Source organism: Trachurus japonicus, chromosome 12 (assembly GCF_045865225.1).
Source record: "Trachurus japonicus isolate A0001 chromosome 12, Traja_1.0".
Lineage (NCBI taxonomy): Eukaryota > Metazoa > Chordata > Actinopteri > Carangiformes > Carangidae > Trachurus > Trachurus japonicus.
In genome coordinates, this window is record NC_140918.1 from 28,024,556 (window position 1) to 28,037,492 (window position 12,937).

Sequence of the window (12,937 nt, forward strand, 5' to 3'; positions counted from 1 at the left end):
TGTACGGTTTTGATCTCTTAATGTTCAGAATAAGGCCAGATTACTGGACTTTGTGAAAAATGCTTTTATCGTGATGGGAACGAATCGACCCTTTACGAAAGCAGTGTTGTCAAATCGGCACTGTGAGTATCCTAGACAACCCCTCTCAGGTTTTATTTTCTGAGTATGAATTGTTGCCATCAGGAAAGCATTTTAGAGTCATTAGGTGCAAAGGCAATCGTTTTAAATCCTCAAAAAAAAGTAAATTTAAGGAGTCTACACTTGCCACTGTTGATTTCCTCTTTTACTAGTTAATTTTTTATGTAATTAATTAATTACTTAGTCACTTTTAATTAACGTACACACTACTCATATGCACATAATAATGCATTAAATCCTTGAGTACTGCTGTATACTCACTGTCTCTGCTGCTGTATTTGATTTTCTCCTGGTTACTGTTCTCTGTTGATGTTGATGTCAGTCCTGTTCTGTTGATGTATGTATTGTGAACGCACCGCCACACCTAATGCCCAAGACAAATCTTCCCGACGGGACAATAAAGTATACAGTAGCTTAATCTTAATATTCTTCACACATCACATCACCTGGGCTGCATTTTTCCATCCACACACTATCAGTCATGTTCGTTTCTCAGCGGTTCACAGCGCTGCTGTTCCTGCACATTCTTCAGTCACATCTCACACTGATTGCTGATTGAGTTGTTTTCGAGGTAAATTCATGCAAAACCGCTGATGCGCGTTCCCGTCTCGTGCAGTTTTTCAGCAAGTAGTCTCTGCATTTTCCTCGAAAACAACCCCGTCTCATAACATTCCATTATTATCTCATAGCGTGGTGAATGTGCAGGTCACAACTTGTCCATCAGAGCGTTTTGGAGTTGTTGGATTGTGTATTTGATGAGTTTGATGAGGGAAACCAAGAAATCCCATTAGCTTCTCTAGCGTAACTCTGAGCAGCTTGCGGCTCTGCTCCACCGTTCTAAAAACAGCTTACACCGACAATTAAAGCTAACGAACCTACTCCTAAGACTATAGGGATTATTGCAATGGGCCAATTTGCCAAAATGTTGAACTATCCCTTTAAATCTTCAGCCTTCTGCCATGTTGCTACTTTGAGTCTTGAACTCTCCTCCACAAGACATCCCTCTGCCCATTTAACTTGTTTAACTCCAATTTGTTTTGTACTTTTGTTCAATTGATTCCTTTTTTCCAATTTTCCAGCTCTTCACTCTACCTTTGAAATATTTAGATGATTTTGAAAAAGGAAAGGAAGTCAATTCTGCCTCAGTAGTGAAGACACAATGTGACAGTAAAGGTTTTTTTCACTCCATGAGATCAGGATCTTTCACTGCTCTCCATCTCTCCATGTTTCAGGGCCACATCGGCACGACGGCTACGAAAAAGATCGACGTGTACCTGTCGATGCAGATGGCCCAGGAGAAACTACATCCCATGACGGTGGTAACCATCGCCAACGCCCGCGTCCACGACCTCATTGGTCTCATCTGCTGGCAGTACACGAGCGAGGGACGAGAACCCAAACTCAAGTGAGTGCGTTGAGGGAGAATTAACACCGGCGAGTCTCCTACGCCGTCACGTTGTTTGTAACACGCTCTCCTTCTCTCCGTCTGGCCTCTCCGCAGCGAGAATGTCAACGCCTACTGCCTCCACATCGCAGAGGATGACGGCGAGGTCGACACCGACTTCCCTCCTCTCGACTCCAACGAGCCAATCCACAAGTTCGGTTTCAGCACTCTGGCCTTGGTGGAGAAGTACTCGTCCCCCGGCCTCGCCTCCAGACAGTCACTGTTTGTCAGAATGTGAGTAAGACACATCACAATGCTGCACTAGTGTTGTGTTTGAGCTGTGAAAATGACATCATGGCTGCACCTTTTATCATTTTACAGGCTCTGAATCTTCTGCGTTGTTTCCAAACACAATTCTGAAACTGTGTCTGTGCCAACTCTCATAAACTATTAATTACTAAAGCTAGAATAAATAAATAAAATTTCTAAAGATAGGGTTAGTCTGCTCTGTCATAAATAATCTGTCTATACTTACACACCCGAATACACAGATTACATGACTATTCATGTGCACTGGGGGTGTATGTCTTTGTAAACAGGAAGCAGGTTGTTTACTCTGTAGTTGAAGACAACACTGCATTATTTGTATCTACAAAGCACTTGGCTACCAGACATGTCTTATTCACTGTAGATCATCTTCACCCTGCACATGTGGGGTGAGGAAAATTGGATTTTATATTGAATGCTTCACACATGTTTAATAAAATCCAAAAAAATGCAAGTCAGATGAGTTAATCCCTTTTAATGTTTTTAAATCTCTGTGAGCTGACAAATGGAAGCACTAATGTGTACTTTGACTGAGACATGTTGCTTTTATGGACTATATTTCATGTCCTATACTGATTTTATGTATGGCATTTATTGTTTTTGTATATCACACAATATATTGATTATCCATTCATTCAATTAGATTTACTCTTATAAATTATTGTCTCTCAAAGGTTTGAATGAACTAGTTGCATGAATACTCTGAACGAAGAACAACAAAGACAGATGTAACATCAAAATTTAATAAAAGACGGAAAGACATTAAAATAGAATTTAACTTGCTCAGTGCGAACCAAGACAAATAGGTCAGTAATGCTTGTGTCCATGTAATGCATCTCATGGGAGCCAATCAGGGAGCGACTGTTGGCGTCATCAAAGGTTTCTGTCATCCAGGCTACAACACAACTACAGAGGTTTCAAACGAAAACGGCAGAAAAGCCTAAAAGCTTCAATTTGAGACATCAGACACACTGTGGTTGTGTAGACACCAGGAGTGAACGTAGTGAAACAGCTGAGTGGTTTTCAGATTATCCCAGGATAACACAGTGATTGTCATTTTGTGTGGTCCCGGTCCAGATAAGACAGAGGACATCTGGTGTAGAAATAAACAGCAAACATAAATAGAATATGCACCACACACATCAGGAGAGTGTGGTGCTGTTAGCTGAAGGTAGAAGGTTCGTCCAGTGAGTGACTTCAGTCAGAATGAGAGAAGCCAGTCTTCAGATGTCCTGCTCCAGGCCCAGGGGACTCTTGTTTTCCACTTCTCCATCTGTCTGTCTGTATTCTCAACCTTTTTTCTGCTTCCTCCCTTGTAGAAATGCTGCTCATGGTTTCTCTCTGATCCCAGTGGACAGTCTGAAGGTAACCATGAAGGAGATTCTCCAGAAAGCACTGAAGAAGAGGAAAGGCTCACAGAAAGGCTCAGGTATCATCTACTGTACTGCCCCCTTCGCTTGAACTGCGACACTACATTCCAATCAGACACAGGAGTGTTTTGTCTTCTTTTTTTTCTCTTTTTTTTAACAGAGAAACTGCATCGAGTTTGTCTTTTGTAAGGCATATAAAACAGAACTGCCAAACACTGCCTCAAAGAGATAAGGCAGGCAGTGGGATGCTGCTATCAGGCAGCACAGTGTCTCTGCAGTGGTGCTGTTGTGCCATGAAGAGTGCGACCAGAGTGGCTTCAAAATAAAATACCTTAGAATTATTGTAGATAGGATTAATTGTGTTTATCTTTTGCATTAATTGTGTTTGTCTTTTGCATCTTAATCTTGAAATCAATATATAAAAAAAGTAAAATTCTCATTTATCACCTGCTTTGACCTCAGTTCCCCCATGGTCACCGTAGAGCAGTATGCAATTGAAACTCGCCTGTTGTTATTAATGATTGTGTAAAATCTGTGGTGGTGCTGAGTGAATACAGAGGGGGGCTGTAGCAGCTGACTGTCAGAGAGGTTTTTCTGATCCTGATCAGACGACAACTAGACAATATTAGCCTCATCTCAGTCATTCCACCTTTACTTCTCATTCCTGTTAGAGTTTTAACAAAAAGTAAAAAGTATGAATCTCCTATTTTAACCTCACTGCATTGACTCCCTATAAAACAAAGAATTTCAAAAGCAGTCTTAAAGGGATAGTTCAACATAAATTGGCCCATTGCCATAATCCTTATAGTTTTAGGAGTAAATTCGTTACCTTTCGGTGCAAGCTGTTTTTAGAATGGCGGTGCAGAGCCGTGAGCTGCTCAGAGCTACGCTACAGAGGCTAATGGAATTTCTTGGTTTCCCTCATCAAACTCATCAAATACACAATCCAACAACTCCAAAATGCTCTGGTGGACAAGTTATGACCTGCACATTCACCTGCAGCTCGTGGCTCTGCTCCGCCGTTCTAAAAATAGCTTGCACCGACAATTAAAGGTAACGAACCTACTCCTAGAACTATAGGGATTATGGCAATGGGCCAATTTGCTAAAATGTTGAACTATCCCTCTTTTTACACAAGCTTATACATGATTGGTTGGCACGCTTCCTATTATTATTATTACTGTTTCTAATTTTCCTACGACCCTCAAATCCGATTCCTTTGTGTAGTTTCACTTGGTAATTTTAAGTATCCTAATCTGTTTTGATGTATTTTTTCTTCATATATTATGTTTTTGGTGTATGCCTCTTGTGTATGGCGCTCTCTTTTATTGTGAAGCACATTGAGTCCGTGCTTGTCGCATGAAATTTTGACTTGACTTCTGACACCGTCTTCCTCCAACAGGGCCCATGTATCGTCTGGAGAAGCAGACGGAGCCAAATGTGGCGGTGGACCTGGACTCGACGCTGGAGACCCAGAGCACCCTGGAGTTCTGCCTGGTCAGAGAAAACAGTACGTTTCACCACCATCACTGCTTCATCCTCTTAGTGAACGACCTACAGACGGCTCCACTCCACTCCACTCCACCTCAGTGGACACTTCAGTGTTTCATGTTTTCTTTTTTCCTTTTGGCCTCCAGGCTCCAGGGGGGAGGAGAGTTCAGAGGAAGACCCACCTATTGACATCACCACAGTCCAAGACATGTTGAGCAGTCACCACTACAAGTCCTTCAAGATCAGTATGATCCACAAGCTGCGCTTCACCACGGACGTTCAGCTAGGTACGCACTTGTTACTGCAGGATGTGAAATTCCTCCACCTGCTGAGGTCACACAAGCTGCTTGTTGGAAATGTTTTATATAATCGCTGTTTTTCTTACATTTCACTTCTCCCTCTGTTGTCTGTTTCCTCAGGCGTTTCAGGGGAGAAGTTGGAGATCGATCCTGTCACCAATCAGAAGGCCAGCACTAAGTTCTGGATTCGGCAGAAACCCATCTCCATCGACTCGGACCACCTCTGTGCCTGTGACCTTGTAGAGGAGAGAAGTCCCAGTGAGTGAAGCACACACACACACACACAGACACACACACACACAGACTCGCTGTCTCTGTATGATGTTCACCTCTGGTTCCACTGTAGTAACTGTAAAACTCTAAACAGGTCAATTCAACAATAGAAATGATCTTGTTCAGGGACAAAGAAAGGAGTTAACTCATGAGCTTTCTTGCAGCATTGATCTGTCCGTCCAAAAGTTGGATCAGTTCTGGACTTTTACAAAAACTATCTGACAGAAGTTTTTTAGAAGTCAAACCACCTTGATAATTAGATTGACTGACCTCCTGTACAATCAGGGGTCCTGTCATCCACTTATTACATAAAACATGGACTGATAAGGATTTATTCTTTGTTTTAGATGCACTTACTGATGAGACTGACCTCTAGTCTCTTCAAGAACATTAACAATGTTTTGAGAAATGTATCATTCATGTTGTTGTTTCTCATCACAATTTCGCAAACAATTTGTTAACAGGGCCTTTAAATGGTGAATTTCAAAACGCTCTTCGTGTTTGAAGATTGTCTGTGTAAAATGCTAATCTTTTTTTCCATAACTACATTTTCCAACGATTCAAAGACGGGGTTCATAGTTCAAACCTCTCTGAATCGAATAGTCGACTATTCAAGGTCTAGTTGGGATGTTACACATCTTGTTGCTTTCCTGTTTTTAGGGTGAGAGTTAATTCCCAGCTTTTCTGAGAGGAGAAATGATGTGGACGTTCCTGATCCTTCTGAAAGTACTGATGATGAAAGATGTAACACAAAACTGGATCCGTACTCATCAGATGATGCAGCTCTGAGCAGATGTGACACCTCTGAGCTCACACAAAGATGAGTGATGATGCACAGACAGGTGTTGCTGCTGTCAGCTTCTCTGATGTGTTCTCCTCTCTTGTCTTACAGGCCACGCAATATTCAAGCTCACGTATCTCAGCAACCACGACTACAAGCCCCTCTACTTTGAGTCTGATGCTGCTACTGTCAATGAAATAGTGCTGAAGGTGAGTTCAGTCTGAATGTGTTTTCTCAGGTCAAAGCTACTTTCCTGTTTCCAGAGTTTTTTGTTTGTTTTTTAAAGCAGATATCAGTGGCACAGCCGTTTCGGCTAATGCTGTGTTCAAGGCAGGCTTTTGAAACCGTAAGTTACAGCTTCAAGTCACAACTACGACTTGGTAGCGTTCCAGGTAACCCGTAGCTCGTGTTTTTACCGTCCTGTTGTCTGTGAAAGTTCCCTATAACGGCCACTCGTAACTTCCGACCCGTGAACTCGTACCAGATCGAACTGGTATGACTTCACAGGAAGGAAAAACACAAAGTACGAGTTTCCTTGAACGCACCATGAGTTAGCAGCCCCCGCCCTTGTCAGGCATCAATTGGTCCTCGTGCTACGTCACCACATTCACGCGCATCCCTTGGCTGCACACACAGCCCTTCATGCCGTTCTCTCCCCTCATTGGATAACACTTGTATCCCCAAAATTTTCTCCTCGGGTTACAGCAGAGCAGAGTGACGGAGAGACTCGTGTTTAGGCTGAAATACTTCATGTAAGTGATTGCTGACGGAAAATAGGACTATTTAGGACTTATATTAACAAAAACATTCCACTGATATCTGCTTTAAGTATATTTTTGGGGCTTTTTGCCTTTAATTGATAGGATAGTTGAGAGAGACAGAAAATGCGGGGGCAGAGAGAGGGGGAATGATATGCAGCAAAGGGCCACCAGATTTGAGATTCGAATCGGGGCGAGGACTGTAGGCTCTGCATATGGGGCACCTGCTCAACCCACTGAGCTAAATGACGCCCCCCATCTCCAGAGTGGAGAAACAAAACCATTAAATGATACACCACAGTAAGACTTTGAACAAATAAAACTGAATAAATGAATGAATACAACTTGTCTGTGACTTTCAGGTGAACTACATCCTGGAGTCGCGGGCCAGCTCCTCTCGGGCAGATTACTTCGCCCAGAAGCAGCGGAAGCTGAGCCGGCGGACCAGCTTCAGCTTCCAGAAGGACAAGAAGACCGGCCAGTAGACGGGCCGACCCGAAGCTGCTCAGCCTGTCTGTCTCCACACGCACAGGCAGACACGTAAAACAAAGGCCTGGTCTGAGCATCGTGCGCAGACGACGTCAGGCCGAAAACAGAGGTGTTGACTGACAGGACGGTGACATCGGAGGAGCAGGAAACGGAGCGAACAGACGCGTCTCTGTCGAGCCGAGCGCGGCCACGCCTCGGAAACTCTGCGAGCGAAGACAGAACACAGACAAAAACAAACGCACTGTTCTCCGTAGAATGAAATGGAACCTGTGGGACAGTTTTTGTGTCATGTTGCCATCAGGTTCAGCTTTTTTGTTTATTCACTCCCTATGAATTTCAGCTCCGTCCTCCTGGATGGATGTGTACAGCTTCAACACATTGACAACAAATCAAAGCTTCGTCGTTGCTTCTGTCCAATGTCTAACTGATTTAACTCATCATGAAGAGAAAGCCTCTGATTTTAATGTTCTGTACAGAAACATTTTACATTCGTGACATTAAGTGATAATAATGATGCAACAGCCCAGTCTGGGTTATTAAACAACAGATCGATATGCTTCTGCCTTAAACCAAGACTGCAAATTATTTATAAAAGATCATTAGGAACACCCAGCTAAAGCTAATGCAATGTCTGATATCAGGGCTGGACCTTCAATCACATTTTATTTTCTTTTAGAATTTGGTTTCAGGCAAGTGTGAAAACAAGATAATCAAGATTGAACATTGTTTTTCACAATAAATTTCACCCCCTTACAAACACCAGCCATCGTCATCAGCTCTGCTCTTGGTACTGAAGAAATCAGGGGAATAGATTTCCTCCATGTTCTCTTACACTCTCACCAACTTCATCTCTTGTTTGTCTGTGATGCCCCCTTCTCTCTGACCTGGTGTGTCAGGGCAGCGCTCTCACACACACACATTGACACTCTGCTCTAACTAACTAAAAGTTCAAAGATGTGATTAAGTCTTTTTCATGTAAGTAAGGAGGAGTCCCATCCAGTGTAAGTCTGCTGTGTGCAGATGTTTTGTTTTGTTGCTGCAGCCTGGAGCCACACAGTGAACTACATTACACCAACTGTAATGATGAAAAGTGATTATCTGATTGTTTTTAAATTCAACCTGAATTGGACAGAGCATCTGTTAAATGAGTACATATAAGAAAAAAATAAAAACAAAGGAGCATATACATTATTTAACGAGATAACTACAGGTCCTATCACCAGATCGATGAGCAGTATTGAATCGCACACGCGGATATCTTTAACTTATATCAGGTATCAATGGGAAAAACTACATAGACACAAAACATTTCGCTTTTTTAGTTCAATAAATGCATTGTGTTTCCAAAGAGTAATTGTGTTGAATAATTGCAATTTAAATATTGATCAAAATAATCATCATTAGCTATGATTTTTGCCATGATCAAGCAGCCCTATCTATTAATGGAGGTTTCAGAGTTTCAGTCAGTGCAGGACTGTTGAATCAGACTGTGTTAGTCAGGTGGGTGTTCCTGACAATGCTGATTTGGTGGTGATCATGACACATTTTCAGGATTTTAAACAACAATATGTTGATGTGAAGCCTTGAAGAGATGGCAGGAGCTAAAAGGAATATTAAAGTCCATCTGTGGACACATGGAGGTCACTCATAAGACGTTCGACTGCTTTGTTGTCTTTATTTTGTCCCTGCTGTTAGCCATAGTCATTTGTTCTGACATGAGGCATCAGGATCTCATAGAGCTGAGACTTGTGAGTGAGTGAGCAGCACAAACCACGGCTCAGTGAGACAGACAGAGACACCTGAAGACATGACTGACGTTAGATTAGAGTCTCAGGAGTCTGTCCTCAGGGAGGTGATGGATATGAGCTTAATCTGGTCCCTAATCCTCTGATGCTCAAAGGAGCTATAGGTAGCTATGGTACTATTGCTGCATCGCTAATGCTAGCTGTTTACTGATCTGAATTCCGCATCAAATGTCAGTCCTTTACTCACTAACAGCTGTCTCCAGAGATGGAAACAAACACCAAAACTACCTACCAAAGTTAGCATGCTAACCAGCTAGCCCATCTCCTCATTTTCCGATAGCGAGTAAGAGTAGGTTCTGGTCTGTCCTGCAGCTCAGAGGACATATTACAACCTCCTGTCCGGTAAATACAACTCAAATGACATCCAAAACTCATGTCAAGCAACTTTCCCCTCCCCTTGTTTTCTCTGCCAGCTCCAGATCCTTGGAATCTAATGTTTTCCATGACACAACACACATCCCTGCCTGTTTGTGTACTGGTATGGCACTGAGACATGTATCAGTGTTCCAGTAACAGGCTGTGAGCTAATATGACGTGGAAGTAAACAATGCAGGGTTGGAGATACTCCACTAATCCACTGAATGTTTGTCATGCTGTGTCATGCTCACACACACACACACACATACACATACACATACAAAGAGGCAGGAAGTCTCTTGTTGCTCATGAGCTTGAAGGTTGCAAATGTGCAGCCAGAGTGACGGGACAAAGTGAATCATTGGCTTAAGTTTTCTCCTTCGAGTGTGACCAGCCTGTTTAAATTGGAGGTAGGAGAGTTAAGAGAAGTAAAGTGAAGCTCAGCTTCCTCTTATCAGGTCTCCTCCGAGTGCAGCCCACTTATTTTTCAAACTGCGGTTGACAGTGAATAATGTGTTAACACCTCCACTGTTTGAGGCCAGAATAACAAACAATCTATAGTCTCTAGAAACTATATAACAACATACATCATCTGTACATAAGCTAACCTTCCCAATGCATATAAACAGGAGGAAAGTGATCATAAGAAAAGGCCGTCCACTGCTACTACAGGCAGAGGAGAAAAGACTTGACAATGCTGCACAGCCATCACTGACTGGCACATTTATATAAACACATATTCAAATGAATTAATGGATAAATAACGCAAAACAGAGCCATAACACATCTGTTTTGCTGATATCATTATTGGTTGCACTGTGAAGCCTGTGTGAGGTTTCTGCAGTCTTGACTGTTATTACAATGTTACATACCAGATGTAGGCTACTTCACACTAGATCATGCTTGATGCTACGTGAACATGGATGCAAAATGAGATTTGGTCAGATTGAATGTGTATCTTAACCTGGCAGGGATTTTGCTGTCTCATGCCACTATCTCTATCTCACAACCTGGACGTACCCCACCCACAGGAAACACAACAGTGGATTTTGTAGGACATCTATCTTTGATTTGGGTTCCATTTCTGTGAAGTACCTGGACTCACTGAACTCCACAGCCTGTGTTCAGTTATGATCTCTTTTTAAAGAGGGTTGTCAAATAGTTTTCCAAATTCTATTATTTATTCATTAATTAATAAATGGTTTAATGAGTGTCTTCCATGTTTAAAACCATCTTCAAATCTGAATTATTAATTAATTAATTAATTAAGAATAGAATTAATCAATTAATTAATTAATTAATTGATTAATTCTATTCTATTCTGCTGATTTCAGTGTTTAAATGCCAATTTCCACTAAGTTGAAGGAGTTGGGTTAGATCCAACCCCAGCCACCTCAGGAAAACGTTGTTGGTGAATAATGGAATGAAGTTTGATGCTGAGCACTTGTAAGGAAATTGCTGTTCATGGCAGTGCTGGCTTTACAATAAGTGCAGCAGAGTCTGGGTATTTGGATGCAGACTCTTTTGTCTTTGCTGTTCTGACACTTTATTGGAAGCACAGTGAGGCCTGAAGGCCCGTGCTGTGTAGAGGAGCTGTCAGGTCTGTGTTCAGATTCAGACTTTCAAACCTCTCCCCTGCTCTGCACTGTCAGCTATCAACTAAGGCAGACATGCATCATCTCAGAAAACAGGCTTTGAAATCAAAATCTTGCATTCACTCAAAAATGTTGTGCCATGCAAACGGAAATTCATGTTTTTTAATTCAAAAATATCCATAAGAATAATGGTGAATGTAATGTGATGTACATTTATCAAACTCCAATGTATTAAAAAAGCTTGATTATTGCTTATTGTTATATTGCCATCTGGTGGTCAATACGAGTATGAACCCAGCATGTGGGTTTGTCAGTTAGTTGTATACAAATGTGTATAGCTCCGAGCTGTCAGAGGGCCCTGAGGACTAATACACTCTGCTGCACAGTAATGTCTCTGAATGCAGCTCTCTCCCCCTCAAACACACTAATAGATGATTTGAAGCGACATCTCAGTGGGAAACCTCCCTGAAGGGCCCTGTGTCACTCCCCGGATCATTTGCAGCAGCATCTCAGAAGCAACTATTTTTAGTAAAGCTGCACATGCCGTGAACAGTTATCACGATAATCAAATCAAAAATGAATTAGCAGTATCCTTACAGAGTGGGTTATTTACTGTGTGGAAATGCTTGAAGTTTTTAACCCTTTTCTTTAGTTTTTAGGCTTCTTTATTTAAATTTATATTTTATTTATATTTATATTTATTTTATATTTGGAAAAATCTGTGTGTGCATATTGGAGTAAACCTGTTTATGGTTGATGTCATAATAATAAAACTCAGTAACTGTAATGATATGCAGGGCCCCTGCCATTTTGTGCCTTGGGTCCCAAAAGACTGATCATTTTTATATGTGTCAGTGTTTTAGCAGCAGCCTCAGCTGGTGTGTGAAGCAGCTACTGTTCACCTCTAGTCTAGGTTATATGAGGAGAGATGGTGATGCTATATAATGAATCCCAGTTGAAGGATTATGCAAATGAAGGGCTTATAATGAGCCAGTATTCAGAGACCACCACCGTTTCATATCCTATACTGATGACTGGTTCACTGGCTGACTGGTAGAACTTTATACAGTGCTTAAAAAACCTTGATTGACTCTGGGAATGTAGGCAAGGCAAGGCAATTCTATTTATATAGACCATTTTTACAGTTTGTCTCAAAGGGCTTTACACAGCATCATGACATCCTCTGCCCTTAGACACTCACATCGACTGAGGAAAAACTCCCAAGAAAAAAAACAGGAGAAAGCTCAGGGTGAGCAACAGAGGAGGGATCCCTCACCCACAGTGGGAAGACGTGCAATAGATGTTGTATACAGACAAGAAATAATGGAATATGGAAAATATGGAAATAGAATTGGTCAGTAAATAAGGAAGGGGGGTTTCAACATCCTTAGAGATTGTTGTGTCTGACCAAAACACCAAATTGTCCTTCTTTTAAATGTGAATTATCATTTGTTTGAGAGACCCCACCCTTAATTGTTTTTATTTATTAGTATTTTTGTACACTGTTACTCCTATGTGGTAATGAGATATCTACATCTATTGACTTTATATGAATTGTTTTATGTTTCTTATGATAAATGACGAAAACACGATCATATGTTAAAGCGACAGCACTTGGAGAACAGCTGCACCATACATCAGTGCTTCCCCCTTTATTAATATGACAGTGACAGCACCACCATGTGACGTGACTGTAAAATGTATTGGCTCATATCTTGTCACCATGAGGCATTTATAGAAGAGTGATTGGAGAGGCGTGTATTGATTCAGTGCGATGCTGCTGAGGAGACTGATGCAGACCACACCAAAACAATGCACACACACACACACACACACACACACACACACACACACACACACACACACACAC

At 41.7% G+C, this 12,937-nt stretch overlaps 1 protein-coding gene across 1 annotated transcript in view; it reads left to right on the forward strand.

Moving 5' to 3' along the window:
• mapkap1 (MAPK associated protein 1) overlaps window positions 1–7,709 on the forward strand; it is a 16,187-nt gene extending 8,478 nt beyond the window's left edge. Inside the window, exons 5-12 of the mRNA XM_085794132.1 lie at window positions 1,371–1,543; window positions 1,640–1,816; window positions 3,169–3,278; window positions 4,622–4,729; window positions 4,857–4,997; window positions 5,130–5,267; window positions 6,175–6,272; window positions 7,184–7,709. Of these exons, the coding sequence (XP_085650258.1) occupies window positions 1,371–1,543; window positions 1,640–1,816; window positions 3,169–3,278; window positions 4,622–4,729; window positions 4,857–4,997; window positions 5,130–5,267; window positions 6,175–6,272; window positions 7,184–7,306 (1,068 nt within the window). The 3' untranslated portion in view covers window positions 7,307–7,709. The remainder of the gene's footprint in view (window positions 1–1,370; window positions 1,544–1,639; window positions 1,817–3,168; window positions 3,279–4,621; window positions 4,730–4,856; window positions 4,998–5,129; window positions 5,268–6,174; window positions 6,273–7,183) is intronic.
• Window positions 7,710–12,937: the final 5,228 nt, after the last annotated feature.